General features: G+C 38.9%; 1 protein-coding gene across 1 annotated transcript in view; it reads left to right on the top strand.

Moving 5' to 3' along the window:
- The window catches only part of alk (ALK receptor tyrosine kinase), a 507,772-nt gene that overhangs the window by 473,946 nt on the left and 21,665 nt on the right, over nucleotides 1–12,161 (top strand). The window contains exons 18-24 of the mRNA XM_059352649.1: nucleotides 3,709–3,864; nucleotides 5,100–5,213; nucleotides 7,625–7,811; nucleotides 8,598–8,688; nucleotides 9,997–10,061; nucleotides 10,155–10,284; nucleotides 10,496–10,593. Of these exons, the coding sequence (XP_059208632.1) occupies nucleotides 3,709–3,864; nucleotides 5,100–5,213; nucleotides 7,625–7,811; nucleotides 8,598–8,688; nucleotides 9,997–10,061; nucleotides 10,155–10,284; nucleotides 10,496–10,593 (841 nt within the window). The remainder of the gene's footprint in view (nucleotides 1–3,708; nucleotides 3,865–5,099; nucleotides 5,214–7,624; nucleotides 7,812–8,597; nucleotides 8,689–9,996; nucleotides 10,062–10,154; nucleotides 10,285–10,495; nucleotides 10,594–12,161) is intronic.

The following is a 12,161-nucleotide window of genomic DNA, read 5'->3' as shown; positions in this document are numbered from 1 at the left end:
TGATCGCCGACGTTGTTGAGGCTTGGACCCGAATAAACTGTACTCTGTATGTAAATAAACTTTGTGACAGAGCATAAAAAAACGTCGAAATAGAGTTCCTGCATAAAAAAAAGAAAAGAAAACTGCCAAGTCAAATTAGATGATAAGATAATAAATAATAAGTTAATGTATCAGTACATTTGAAAAAGAAAAAAAGAATTTGAGCTGTGGGCCATTAATCCTGTTGAGCTTTTTTGCTCTATTTACATTTGCATATACATTTAACCTTGACTTGAGGTACTAAGATTCACAATCTCACTGAAAATGTCAGCCGTAGTGATGACCATCCATACATCATCTAAGATCCCACTTCACTCAGTTATATAGAGAAAAAGTAAATTAAATGATTGCACTAATAACATATTGTGCCTGTTTAAAAAGTTAGTTCATTTGAAAATAATGAATGTCAAAGAAAGATGACCTTGGGCTTTTTTTAATGTTTATTCATTTGATCTGATAAATATAAATGTTTCTTTGTTAACTGGTAAAAGTGGCCAAGCAAATTGAGCATCCCTGACCTTTAGTGTCCCCATTTTTGTTGCCTCATGACAAAGAAAAATGACACATTATATGAAAGATAATAAATATTAAAGTAAGAACTGTGTTGTCCACATCTATATATATAAGAAACTGTTCATGTCCTGAAACTAGTGTTGGAAATGTTTGAGTATATATGCATGGAAAGCGATAGAAAGTGACATGATTTATAAGCAGTGAATTACCAGAAGGCCAGAATCATTACCATAACACACAGGGCAAAATATCAGGTAGATATATCTGTAATTTGATAACGTAAAAGAATATCATCTGTGTAAAGGTCAGGTTTAAGGCCATTTGTGGTTTGAAGTTGTAATCACAAATGGCTGCAGCAGTAATTTCCTTCCCAGCTTGAAGTGCACAGGCTGGAGCTCAAATAAAAAGCAGCAGGTGATGCCGGACAGCCCTGCTGTGTGCATTCAAAGACCTAAAAGAGGATCAAAAATCATAGCATTAATGCTAACAGAGGCAATGCATCGCCATAATCCACTGAATACAGGCTGTTTTAAAAGCAGTCACAGGAAGAATGCAGATCACTGTCACTAGACGGTGGTAGGCTCTGAAGAAAATAACTGTGTTATTAGAGGCCAGGAGGGCTTCGGTAAATCTTACTCCACCTGTGTGGAGGAGAAAATACAATTTTTCATGTGCATGGCAGTTCAGGCAAGTCATTATTCAACAAGCTAAAAGGGAGGAAAATTATTTTTCTGTACAGGGACACTTATCTCGCTTTGATAGTGGAGAAACCATTTCAGTTTGACAATTATATCATTAAGTAATATTTGTGAAATTCAGTATAAGACATCATCACCTTCCTCACTCCAGGAACATTAAGGGAGAGCCACAATAGAGACAAACACACCCCCACATTAGTATGCAGTCAACATCTGTACTCAGAGACATTTGTATTCCTCCTTTGGTACCTTTCAACTGTTTCTAGGTTAGATTTATGTATTTGTACTTATAAAGCTGATAACAGAATGATGAGAGAAAATAGATTCTGCAGATGAGTGCATTTGCTTTGCTTACTAAACAGTACAAGGCTTCACCGACAGCCCCATATAACTAATTCATGTTAGACTGGTTTGTCCGTGCTTGCTGTACTTTACAATTAAGAGAATGGGATCTTTTTAAATGTAAATTAAGTAATGGCTGTTGTAAAAATGTTTGTAAAACAATTTATGATGGTTTGAGCGGTCGTGTTGTTGTGGAGGGCAGAGTCTGCAGGTTTCGTTCCAGCCAAGACCACGGCAGATCGTTTCGCTGATTAACACACCTTCACTTCCAATCAGGAAATTTATTAAGTTTGAGGTAAAAGACGGCAGGAATGGAAACGTGCAAGATGGTAGCCCTCCACACAAAATGATGACACACCCTGGTTCAGCTCATCTCTCATAGTTTGTACCACCTGTTTAATGCTCTTCGTGAAATGAAGACGGAGCTCTGATGCTGCGTGGATCCAGGTTCTGTCAGTTTTAACCACAGGCAGTATAATGGAAGTGGACGTAGCCACCATGACGTCACTATTGATTTGTGGACTACTATTTTAAAACCTCAAGTTTGGCACTTTGGTCGTTGCCACTGCCTCCCGCACTCTGCCCCGGTTATTTTGTTCTAGACTTGGTTTTTACCAAAGACTCAAAACAACTGAACACAGTTTACCATTTATAGAACGAAGTGCTAACAAGTTCCTCTTTTCACAGTTGTCTTCATCATTGGTCAATTTAGGATGATGACGGCAGTAGCCAACCCATACTGGTCACCCTGTGGTTTATGTCTTTTCAAAACTATGGTGTCATACATGTATGATTCCTAGTTCCCTATTTTGAGGCCTATGTGTATGTTTCTTACTAAAATAGCTGCACCCTGATCCAGTTCTAACCGGTTTTCAGGAAAAGTTCAGTAAGAGGTGCTCTCTTAACCCATAGCCAAATATGAGAAGAAGTTCTCTCTTTAACCTTTAACCTATAGCCAAATAGAAGAAGTGAGCGTTGCTCAGGACGAAGGCAAGATGTACCTCCTTGACCTTCAGTTCAATAGAGGAACTAAACTTTAAATGTTTGTTTGAACACTCTTGGTTTTTTGGAGCCATACGTGACCAAATTAGGATAAGAGGGTTGAGCTGGGGAGGAGGATGCTAGGCTACCAGCTAACATTAGCTTGCTAGCTTGGTTAGCAAGATATATCCATAGCTCACTTTAACTGTGATATAAATGGCTTCAACTAAAGAAATCCTTCATCAACTAACACTCATGGGATTTTGTCAACTTATCAATCAATCTGTAAAACTGAGCAGCCCGAGATATTAATTGGGATGCTTCTTTGGCTAGCAAAAGTTAGACTTAAAACAAATATATACTGATGAACAAGGGAACCAAAATACTGCCACATGCCTTAAGGACAATAGCAGTAGTCCATTGATTCCAAAGAGAAAATGAGAGCGAGCACAGATTATGAGTCTTTTGTCACAGAGTTACCAAAGTAAATATCACACCCATTTTTCACAGGCTATATGTCATTCTGACACAAAAACTGCATTTTTCTGATGGACAAATCAGGAGAAAATTAACTTTGTTTTAGACATTTCTTTGAAACTTTTCAACTGATTCTCACGAGATCTGGCAACAGAGATAGCTTTATCGTTAAGTTTGCAAGACTGGGTCAAAAACATTTACAAACATCCTAAATAACGAATTATCCTAATGCTAAATGTGACTGTTCCTTGTTTGAATATCTAATATTAACAAAAGGGAATATGAATAAAGTATTTTTCATGTACTTCCAAAGGAGTGCATGGAGAGGTGACCGAGCTACTTAGGAGACAGGAAGTGTATTCCACCACCTCCACCATTCTTTGCTATTATTCCTATATGGTTCGTGTAAGTGGCTGTATGCAGGGTGATGATGGTGGTGCGAATAAGACCTAGGAAAGTTATCCTCTTACACTCTTTATTAGGATCATTTCTAGTAAATTGCATTAAAGTGTTATTGAACTTGTGCTCATTTTACAGAGAGACATCCCGGAGATTTCTAATCAAACTGTGTTCATTTTGGAAACCTTTTCTCTGCACTCACACTGTGTGTGTGTGTGTGTGTGTGTGTGTGTGTGTGTGTGTGTGTGTGTGTGTGTAGCTATGGAGGGGGATGGAGAGGTGATCATCAGTCCTGTGCAGAACTGCAGCCATTGTGAGAGCGGTGAATGTCACGAGACCAAGGACAGTATCGTGTGCTACTGTGATGACGACCTGGTCCTGGCACCAGACAGGGTGTCCTGCATCAACGTTACAGGTCTGACATATAGTTCTACACACACACACAGACACACATATTTTACAGTTTGTAATGAAGAACCATGGTCCACTTCCCTCTCTTCCATATGAGATTAATCCAAACATAGAAACGAGTGAAGCTGAATGTAATTGTACCTGTAATAGACTGTGACTCAGTGAATAGATAATGAAATAATCTGCAGAAGTAATTAAGCCTGGGAGGCTCTGTACTTTATTGAATCTTTATCTGAGGAAACGTTTTTTTAATAGTGCCTTAATCATTCATAATAATAATCAATCCGTAGGATAAGCTAACCCGTTAATGAAAATGGATATACCTGTAGCAGTATTAGCTGCTTCAGTCCTGCTCTGTGATTTATCGCCGCACTACAGTCAGATAAATGGTCTTTATCTCATCATGTCAAGGATTTAGACTAAAAGGCTTCACCTGGATACTCATATTATACAAGGGATTTTGAAAGCATTTCATAATGGGCCTAATGAGCCTAAGTCTATGCAACTGGCTCTGCCCATTAGACCATGTCAACCTTCACTAAAGATCGGTTTTCCACATGTGCCGTGTCTTTTTCTCGTGTTAAGCTACAACAAAGGAATGCAGACAAACCCCTCTGGACCTCGAATTGCTTCTTCAATTATGACTTGTAATCTCAGATGAATCATGAGTATATGAATGCAGATCGGAAATGAATTAATATAGCGGAATGTCACTTTATAATTTGAAGCAAAATAACAGGGCTATTACCATTTCAATGCTATCTTAATGACCTAGAGTATCTCCCTGCCCTATGATTTGCAAATCTGTTCTCAGTAATGACAAGCAGTAGATAATTCTATGATGCTAGGTCATAAAAGGTCACAATCTCAATATGGTCGCTTTCGGTGTGCAGATTTGTTCCTGGGCTTAGACAAGTGAAATGAGATCTTCCCTTGCCACTGAAAAGTGAATTGACATGCGGCAGTCGTCGCTGCTCCTAAGCTCTGTTGTGTCATCGCTTTCACATCATTAATTAAGTGGGGGATCAGAGTGGAGAACTGAATGTTAATACTCCTCTGGGGAAGATAACAACTGTGAAATGCTGTTGTTTCCCCTTGTCTTGCAGAGGTGTCCCTGCTGCCTCCCCAAAAGGGTCGAACAGCAGTCTCACAGACTATCCACTTCACTACACAACACACCCTACCTGAAATCCATTCCTAACCTTAACAGTAATACTGTGTACTACTGTGTGTTCGCAGGTGTTATTGTTGTGCCTCCCAAGGAGCCTCCCTCCCACCCGTTGCTGATTCTGTCTGTGGTCACATCAGCCCTCATTGCCACCCTGCTGCTGGCCGTGTCCGGAGTCATGATAAGTAAGTCAGTAAGGAAAGTAAAAAGACAGTATGTGGTATGCTCATTTCCAGTGCAAATACAAATCTAGTATAAGTCTGCATATTTGATTCTAGAGGATAAGCAATTGCATGCTGTATATATTTAGAGTGTCTTTTAGGACCCGAATTGTCACATGGTAGCTATTCAGCTAGTTCCACCTGGCCTTCAAGTAGTATAAAGAATGATAACGTACATGCAGGTGTCGTTGTGGATAAGTGGCCCAAACACAGGATTTTTACCTAAGTCTGGAGTTTGAACTCCCTGAGAAACCAGTTTTGATACTAAGCTGAGTTATTATTCTTATGTTTTAAAAATGATTTTCAGTTTCCTCGTTGGGTTTTGGCAACAAAACTACTTGGTTAGTTTTAGGCAATAAAACTACTTGGTTAGGTTGGGTAACAAAGAGACATGGTAAGTGCCATAATATATATCCTTATTTAACCAGGTAAAAGTCTTAATTTAAAAAATCTCTTTTCCAAGAGAGACCTGGCCAAGAAAGCAGCATAAAAAGAGACAAGTTACAACATTTTAACACAGTTATCATAAACAATTAAATACAAATACAGCCATCACAACAACACTGAAGGAGCCTCAGTAACCGACTTATAAGGAGCAGTCACAGCAACCAAGGGAAATGATTTCTTTATTCCTTAGAATCGATTTAAATTCACCGATTGTTATCAATTCAGACAATTTCAATTTATTTTGCAAATTGTTCCATGATAAAGGGGTGGCGTAACTAAAAGCCATGACCATGACCATGTTTAGTTTTGTTTCGACACATGTATGAACACAGGTAAATGTGTTCAAATGGCAATTATTGGCTTCTGACACACGGGTGCTGATTGCATCTGCATTAGGTTTTTAGGGATGAAAATGGGGTCATAATTGTACTCATTCGGAACAGCTGGCTTAGAGAACAAACAAGAAAAATATGACATGAACACAATAAAATCTACGGCTGACAAAATAAACATGGAGAAAGTGGGAGAGGTTGAAGTAGCTGTTCCTGACCATAAAGATCCAGCCTGAGCTGCTAAATGCCTTAGAGGTTCACATTACATCAGTATTTGTATTTTCTGCTCTATCTTCTGTTTGCACAATAAACACATATTATCTCTCTCTCAGACAAACACACACACACACACACACACACAGCTCTCCAGTGTCTGTCCTGGTCCCTCTCAGACGGTCCTTAACAGGTTGTTGTCAGAATGGGAAGTGGACCTTGCGGCGAGCGCAGACATCCGTCTGTTCGACTGCTTTCAGGCTATTACAGCGAGACATATATGCTCTCATTGAGCTATCATCTCCTCCACACACACACACACACACACACACCACACACACACACACACACACACCCACGCTCATTCTTACAGTTGCACACATACAGACTCCCACCTACACTCAGTAGACGAGACGGGAGCTGAGGAGGTGTATGGCTACCTCCGTGATGAATGAAATGTGCTAATGATGGATGGCTGCTTAGCCGGTGGCTGACAGCACTCGTACATTAGAAAGCACTTGGTAAATAAATAACTCCCCCACACACACACAAGCATACACACATAAACAATTCTCCCTACGACTAATGTGTTCCCTGCTCAGGTGGAGGCTTCTAGCACTATAAAGTGTGTGTGAGAGAGAGAAAAAGCAGTGTCTTGATGCAGTGGGCTGTTCTACATAAAGTACATTTGTTTTGTTGTATAAAGGAAGCAGGTGTAAGTCGTCTTGGTTGTGTGCATCCACATGTGACTGTGTCTTTTTACATGTACACATCTCCAAGATATATTTATGCATTGACGGTTTCATTCTGGCATATTATCAGTGGTGGAATGTAACTAAGTACATTTAATTTTAGTATTTCCTCATGTAACTTTATACTTGTACTTCACTACATTTTAGGGGCAGTATTGCACTTTTTACTCCATTACATAAAGCTGACAGCTTTAATTACTTTTCAGGTCGAGATTTAATATAAATAACATGACACATTTAAAATGATTACACACGTTTATAAATTAAACCATATATAAGCATATTAAGTAGTATTTAAGTAACAGTAAAATGCTGCTTACGTAAATGCATCAAAAATAATAATACAATAATATATTTGGAATACATAAAACAATATTTTTCCAAAGACAAATTTGGCATTGAATAAAGAGGGATCAATATTTCACAGACACAAAGGAAATCTATTTTATAAAAATTGATGTATTACAAGCAAAATGTCTTTAGAGGGATAATAACTGTAAAAGCTTTCCACTTTGTGTGCTTTGGCTGCCAGCAATAATTTTCTACAAGATGTGTTCAAGGTTTTGTTTGCTTTTTTAAATTGGGGATATCTCAGCAGTGGAATGAAACTCTTTCACTTTCATCTCACCAGTGTACAGACGGAAACACACTGAGCTGCAGTCTATTCAGCTGGAGCTGCAGAGTCCAGACTGCAAGCTCAGTAAGCTGCGGGCATCCACCATCATGACCGATTACAACCCCAACTACTGCTTCGCCGGCAAGACGGCGTCCGTCAACGACCTGAAGGAAGTGCCGCGCCGTAATATCTCCCTCACCAGGTAAAAGAGCCCAATCAAGAGTCTTATAATGGGGACATTTTGATCTCATGATTTAAAAAAAGACTTTATGAGTTGAATACACCTGCCTACATCTACGGGGACATTTCTGACTCAAGTATGTGAACAGACTCGTACAGACAATTTAAATGGGATGGGCTCATGAATACAGCATGGTGTGAGAAGTAGAAGTTTAAATAAAGCCTGCAATATTAAAGTGTGAAGTCTCACAGTGTATAGGCCTACTGCGGTGATCCAAGCGGCTGGGAAATGATTATTGCAGGGTTCTTTTCAATTTTTAATGTATCTTTCATGTGTTTATAGTTCACCAGTTTATCATTCCGGTTCTTAATCTTTGTGATTAATTGTTTTTCCTGTGAACCCATGAATATTTTCCTGGATCTAGATTTATTTAACTCATGAATCAAGTAAAATGGCTGCAGAGGGGGTAATCGAAACTCAACTTTCCACACTTTGACATCTGCAGCAAGGTGTCACACGGAGACAGTTATTTGTCTTTTGGGGCTGAAAAGCTGGTGAACCACTAATTTAGCATGTCTGCTGAGATGTTGTTGATTTTCTTTCATGGCTCTTATTTCTTTTCCTAGTACTTAGCACTGAAGGTGATCATTCAGAGGACACAGTTATATTTAGGACATATCTTACTGCTGGCTGCTTCTCATATCTTCAGTCTAGAAATCACGGTTCCTGTTTGTCCCCACCTGTGTGAAGGTTTCAGATTAATGTGTGAAATATGGATGTAACTGTAAATAATAAATGTGTCTCCAGGGGTTTGGGTCATGGTGCTTTCGGTGAAGTCTATGAAGGGCTGGCAGTGGGAATACCAGGTGAACCAAGTCCGCTGCAGGTGGCAGTTAAGGTGAGGTCTCAGCCAGTCTATTATTGAATCAAATCAGATCCACAGGGGCTTCTAAACGAATAACACATCATCAACTTTTGTACTTTTTGTGAGGTATGTTTTGCATTGCACACAGTATGTAATTTCAGTCAAAAGACGAACCAAAGATGGACTTTGATGATAAAGTAGCGTAGAATCGTGGAATCAAGATTTCAAAATTCAAGATAGTTACTTGATCGGCCTATCAAACCTCCACCTTGTTCAGTTTAAAGGGAGAAACACATCAGGCGCTACATTATAACAAAATGTCATGGAGCGCCGCAGGAATGAGTTCTTATACCAGGAAGTAAGTTAGCTTGTTAGCGCCCTTTTCTCTCAAACTCAATGAAGATTTTGAATGGGTTTTTGGTCCGATGCCTAAAATAAGGTCTGTGGTTAACACAGGCGGGAGAGATGTACGTTTTGTTTTACAATATAAAATACGTTAGTAAATTCCCCCACTTGTGAATTTTGAACTATTTATGTGTCCTTTAAAAAGGTGGTTGCTAACAATTGGCTAAATGAGACTACAGTGGTTGTCGGGGACATTAAACATAATCATGCTGTACATGGACGGGAACTCTCTCACTAGTCCTCCCTACAGCCTCTAGTTGTGTTTTTCAATGCTCTTGCAAACTCTTGTAGGTTGTACATTAGGTTAATAAACAATTTATTAGGCTAAAGTTTCACTAGCTTGTTAAAACTGCTGGTTAGCTTGTCTGAGACTGTCTGAAGCTAACCGTAGTGATGTGTAGTTCGCTATAACATAACATTAGCTTTTTTACTTCAGTCAGCTGCATTAACACTTCAAACATAACACAAAAATACATAAATTTGTTTACCCCACTTGTGAATTTTTAAGTTTTTAAGTGTCCTTGAAAAGGTGGTTGCTTACAAGTGGCTAAATGAGACTACAGTGGCTGTCTGGGACATTAAACATCATCACACTGGACATGGACGGGAACTCTCTCACTAGTCCTCCTCACAGCCTCTAGTCATGTTTTTCAGTACTCTTGCAAACTCTTGTAGATTGTACGATTAATGAACAATATATTAGGCTAAAGTTTCACTAGCTTTCAAAACAGCTGAGACCGTCTGACACTAATGGTAGTGACATTTAGTTCGCTAAAGCATAATGTTAGCTTTTTATTTCAGTCGGCTGCATTAACACTTCAAACATAATACAAAAACACATCATTTTGTTTCCTCTCTATAACTGCTATAGGCTATATACTATATAAAACTTATAAGCATTCATTACACTGAGATTTTGTTTTGTATTTACAACAGACTCTTCCTGAGGTTTGCTCTGAACAAGATGAATTGGACTTCCTCATGGAGGCACTGATCATCAGGTAAGAGCCACTAATACAATGAACAAAATTATGTCTGTCAAACGAGCCTGATTCCTGATTCATGTGTCCCTGCTGTGTTTTGTGTCCCTGCAGTAAGTTCAGCCACCAGAACATTGTGCGCTGTATAGGAGTCAGTCTGCAAGCCATGCCCAGGTTCATCCTGCTGGAGCTGATGACCGGAGGAGACCTCAAGTCTTTCCTGAGGGAGACCAGACCCCGGCTGGTGAGAGCCACTGCTGCATCACGCTCAAGTGCACATAGTCATTAAATAGTGCATTTCTTTCTTACCAACTTAAGCTACAACTTCTGTTCTGTTCAAACTTGTATCAGTGAGAATTTCAACCATATTCTCATGTTTTCTTTTACATTCTCAATATTTTTTTCCAAACCTGCCTCACTAATATTACATTCTGGGTATTTCTGTGTTTGTTCAGGAGCACCCGTCCAGCCTGACCATGGTGGACCTCCTCAATGTGGCCAGAGATATAGCTAAGGGCTGCCAGTATCTGGAGGAAAACCAATTTATACACAGGTACTCCACCAGATGAGATAACAGCACATTTTGCATATGAATATTCAAAATCAACATAAACAAATACAGCGAGAGGATGTATTGTATTCCTCCTACCTAAACAGATTAGCCAGGAAGAAAAACAAACAGTTTACAGCGCATATGGGTATGCATATACATATGGACGGCAAAGGAAAACAAACAGTCCACATTCATTTGTCGAATTCTCCTCCACAATTATGAGCTGACTGCATCCGTCCGAGCGTAACATATGGACTCTGCATGCCTTTTGCCTTCTGTGTGATCTCAGAAAGAACAAGTGATGAGTTTAGCATCAGAGCAGCCAGATGGGGTAGCCGGCTTGGCTTTTTATGGTCTGTATCCAAGACATAAGTCCCCTTCTCTATCCATACACACAGTGGTTGGTGACAAAATCATTTTAAAATCAAAGATCTCCTTCATAGAGGAAAGTCAAGTTCATGTCAAAAAGGAAAAAAGGTCAAAATTGCTGCCACAATCACATCAAGACAATTAAAGTGCATCCTTCTTCCTTCATGTCTCTTATTGACTTTCGAGGAATTGGCCAATGACAAACGAGGCCTATTAAACCTTGTTTGCCCCAACGTGGCTCAGTAAAGCCCCATCAATCCATCTAATGGCCGACTCTTCTCCGGAGGCTCGTGAGCTTCTATACAGCCTGCTTTTCTGCCTTCAAGCCAGTATTAAAATTCATCCTAACGCTGTCCTTGAGGCTAATTTCAATTTTTATGGAGGTGTGTTTACTCTGGGGTTGAGTAAAGGGCAGGTGAGTGAGGTAGGGTGGAGGAGTAGCCGCTGTCAGAAAATGCAGCTTTTTCTCAGGGATTACAGGGTTGTATGATGAGCTGTGGGGTGCTCCAACAGGTTAAACCACAGCTTAAATGCTCTCTCTGTGTGTTGCTGTGCTTCTTTCTGTGGTGGTATTATCTGTTAGTTTTGTCCAGTGGGTCACGTGATGACGTAACGTTACTCTTACGTTACTTGATTTTACAGCAGGCTTGGTACTCAGATTGCCAGGTGGAAATGAACATATATGCCCCAACATTAAGAGTGAAGTTGCAATATATATCACCTATAGACGATCACATTTATACATCCTCTGGATACACGAAGATACAGGTTCATGATATATATGAAATTACCAAAATAAGCAAAATGTGTATATTTATATATATTAAAAATATCTATATGATGATTTTCTATATTGTATTTTATGTTGCGACTATAAAAGCTTCCCATATATATTTAATATGTAAATGTAAGTTTAAAAACACAAATGATTTATTATATATATACACATAGATAGATATAGATATATAGAGAGATTAAAAAAATGTAAATATAGCAAAAACACATTTTATTATATTATTAAATCATAAAATCATCATAAAACATAACTCATATTATTAACAATTAACAAATATTATGAAAAACACTAATTATAAAAAAGTTGGGACCTTGTCTAACACGTAAATAAAACAGAATGTGATCATTTCTTAATCCTTTTTGACATATTTTCAATTGAAAAACTATACAAAGACAATATTTTA

This window comes from Centropristis striata, chromosome 16 (assembly GCF_030273125.1).
Source record: "Centropristis striata isolate RG_2023a ecotype Rhode Island chromosome 16, C.striata_1.0, whole genome shotgun sequence".
Classification (NCBI taxonomy): Eukaryota; Metazoa; Chordata; class Actinopteri; order Perciformes; family Serranidae; genus Centropristis; species Centropristis striata.
This window is presented reverse-complemented; position numbering and strand designations above follow the sequence as displayed.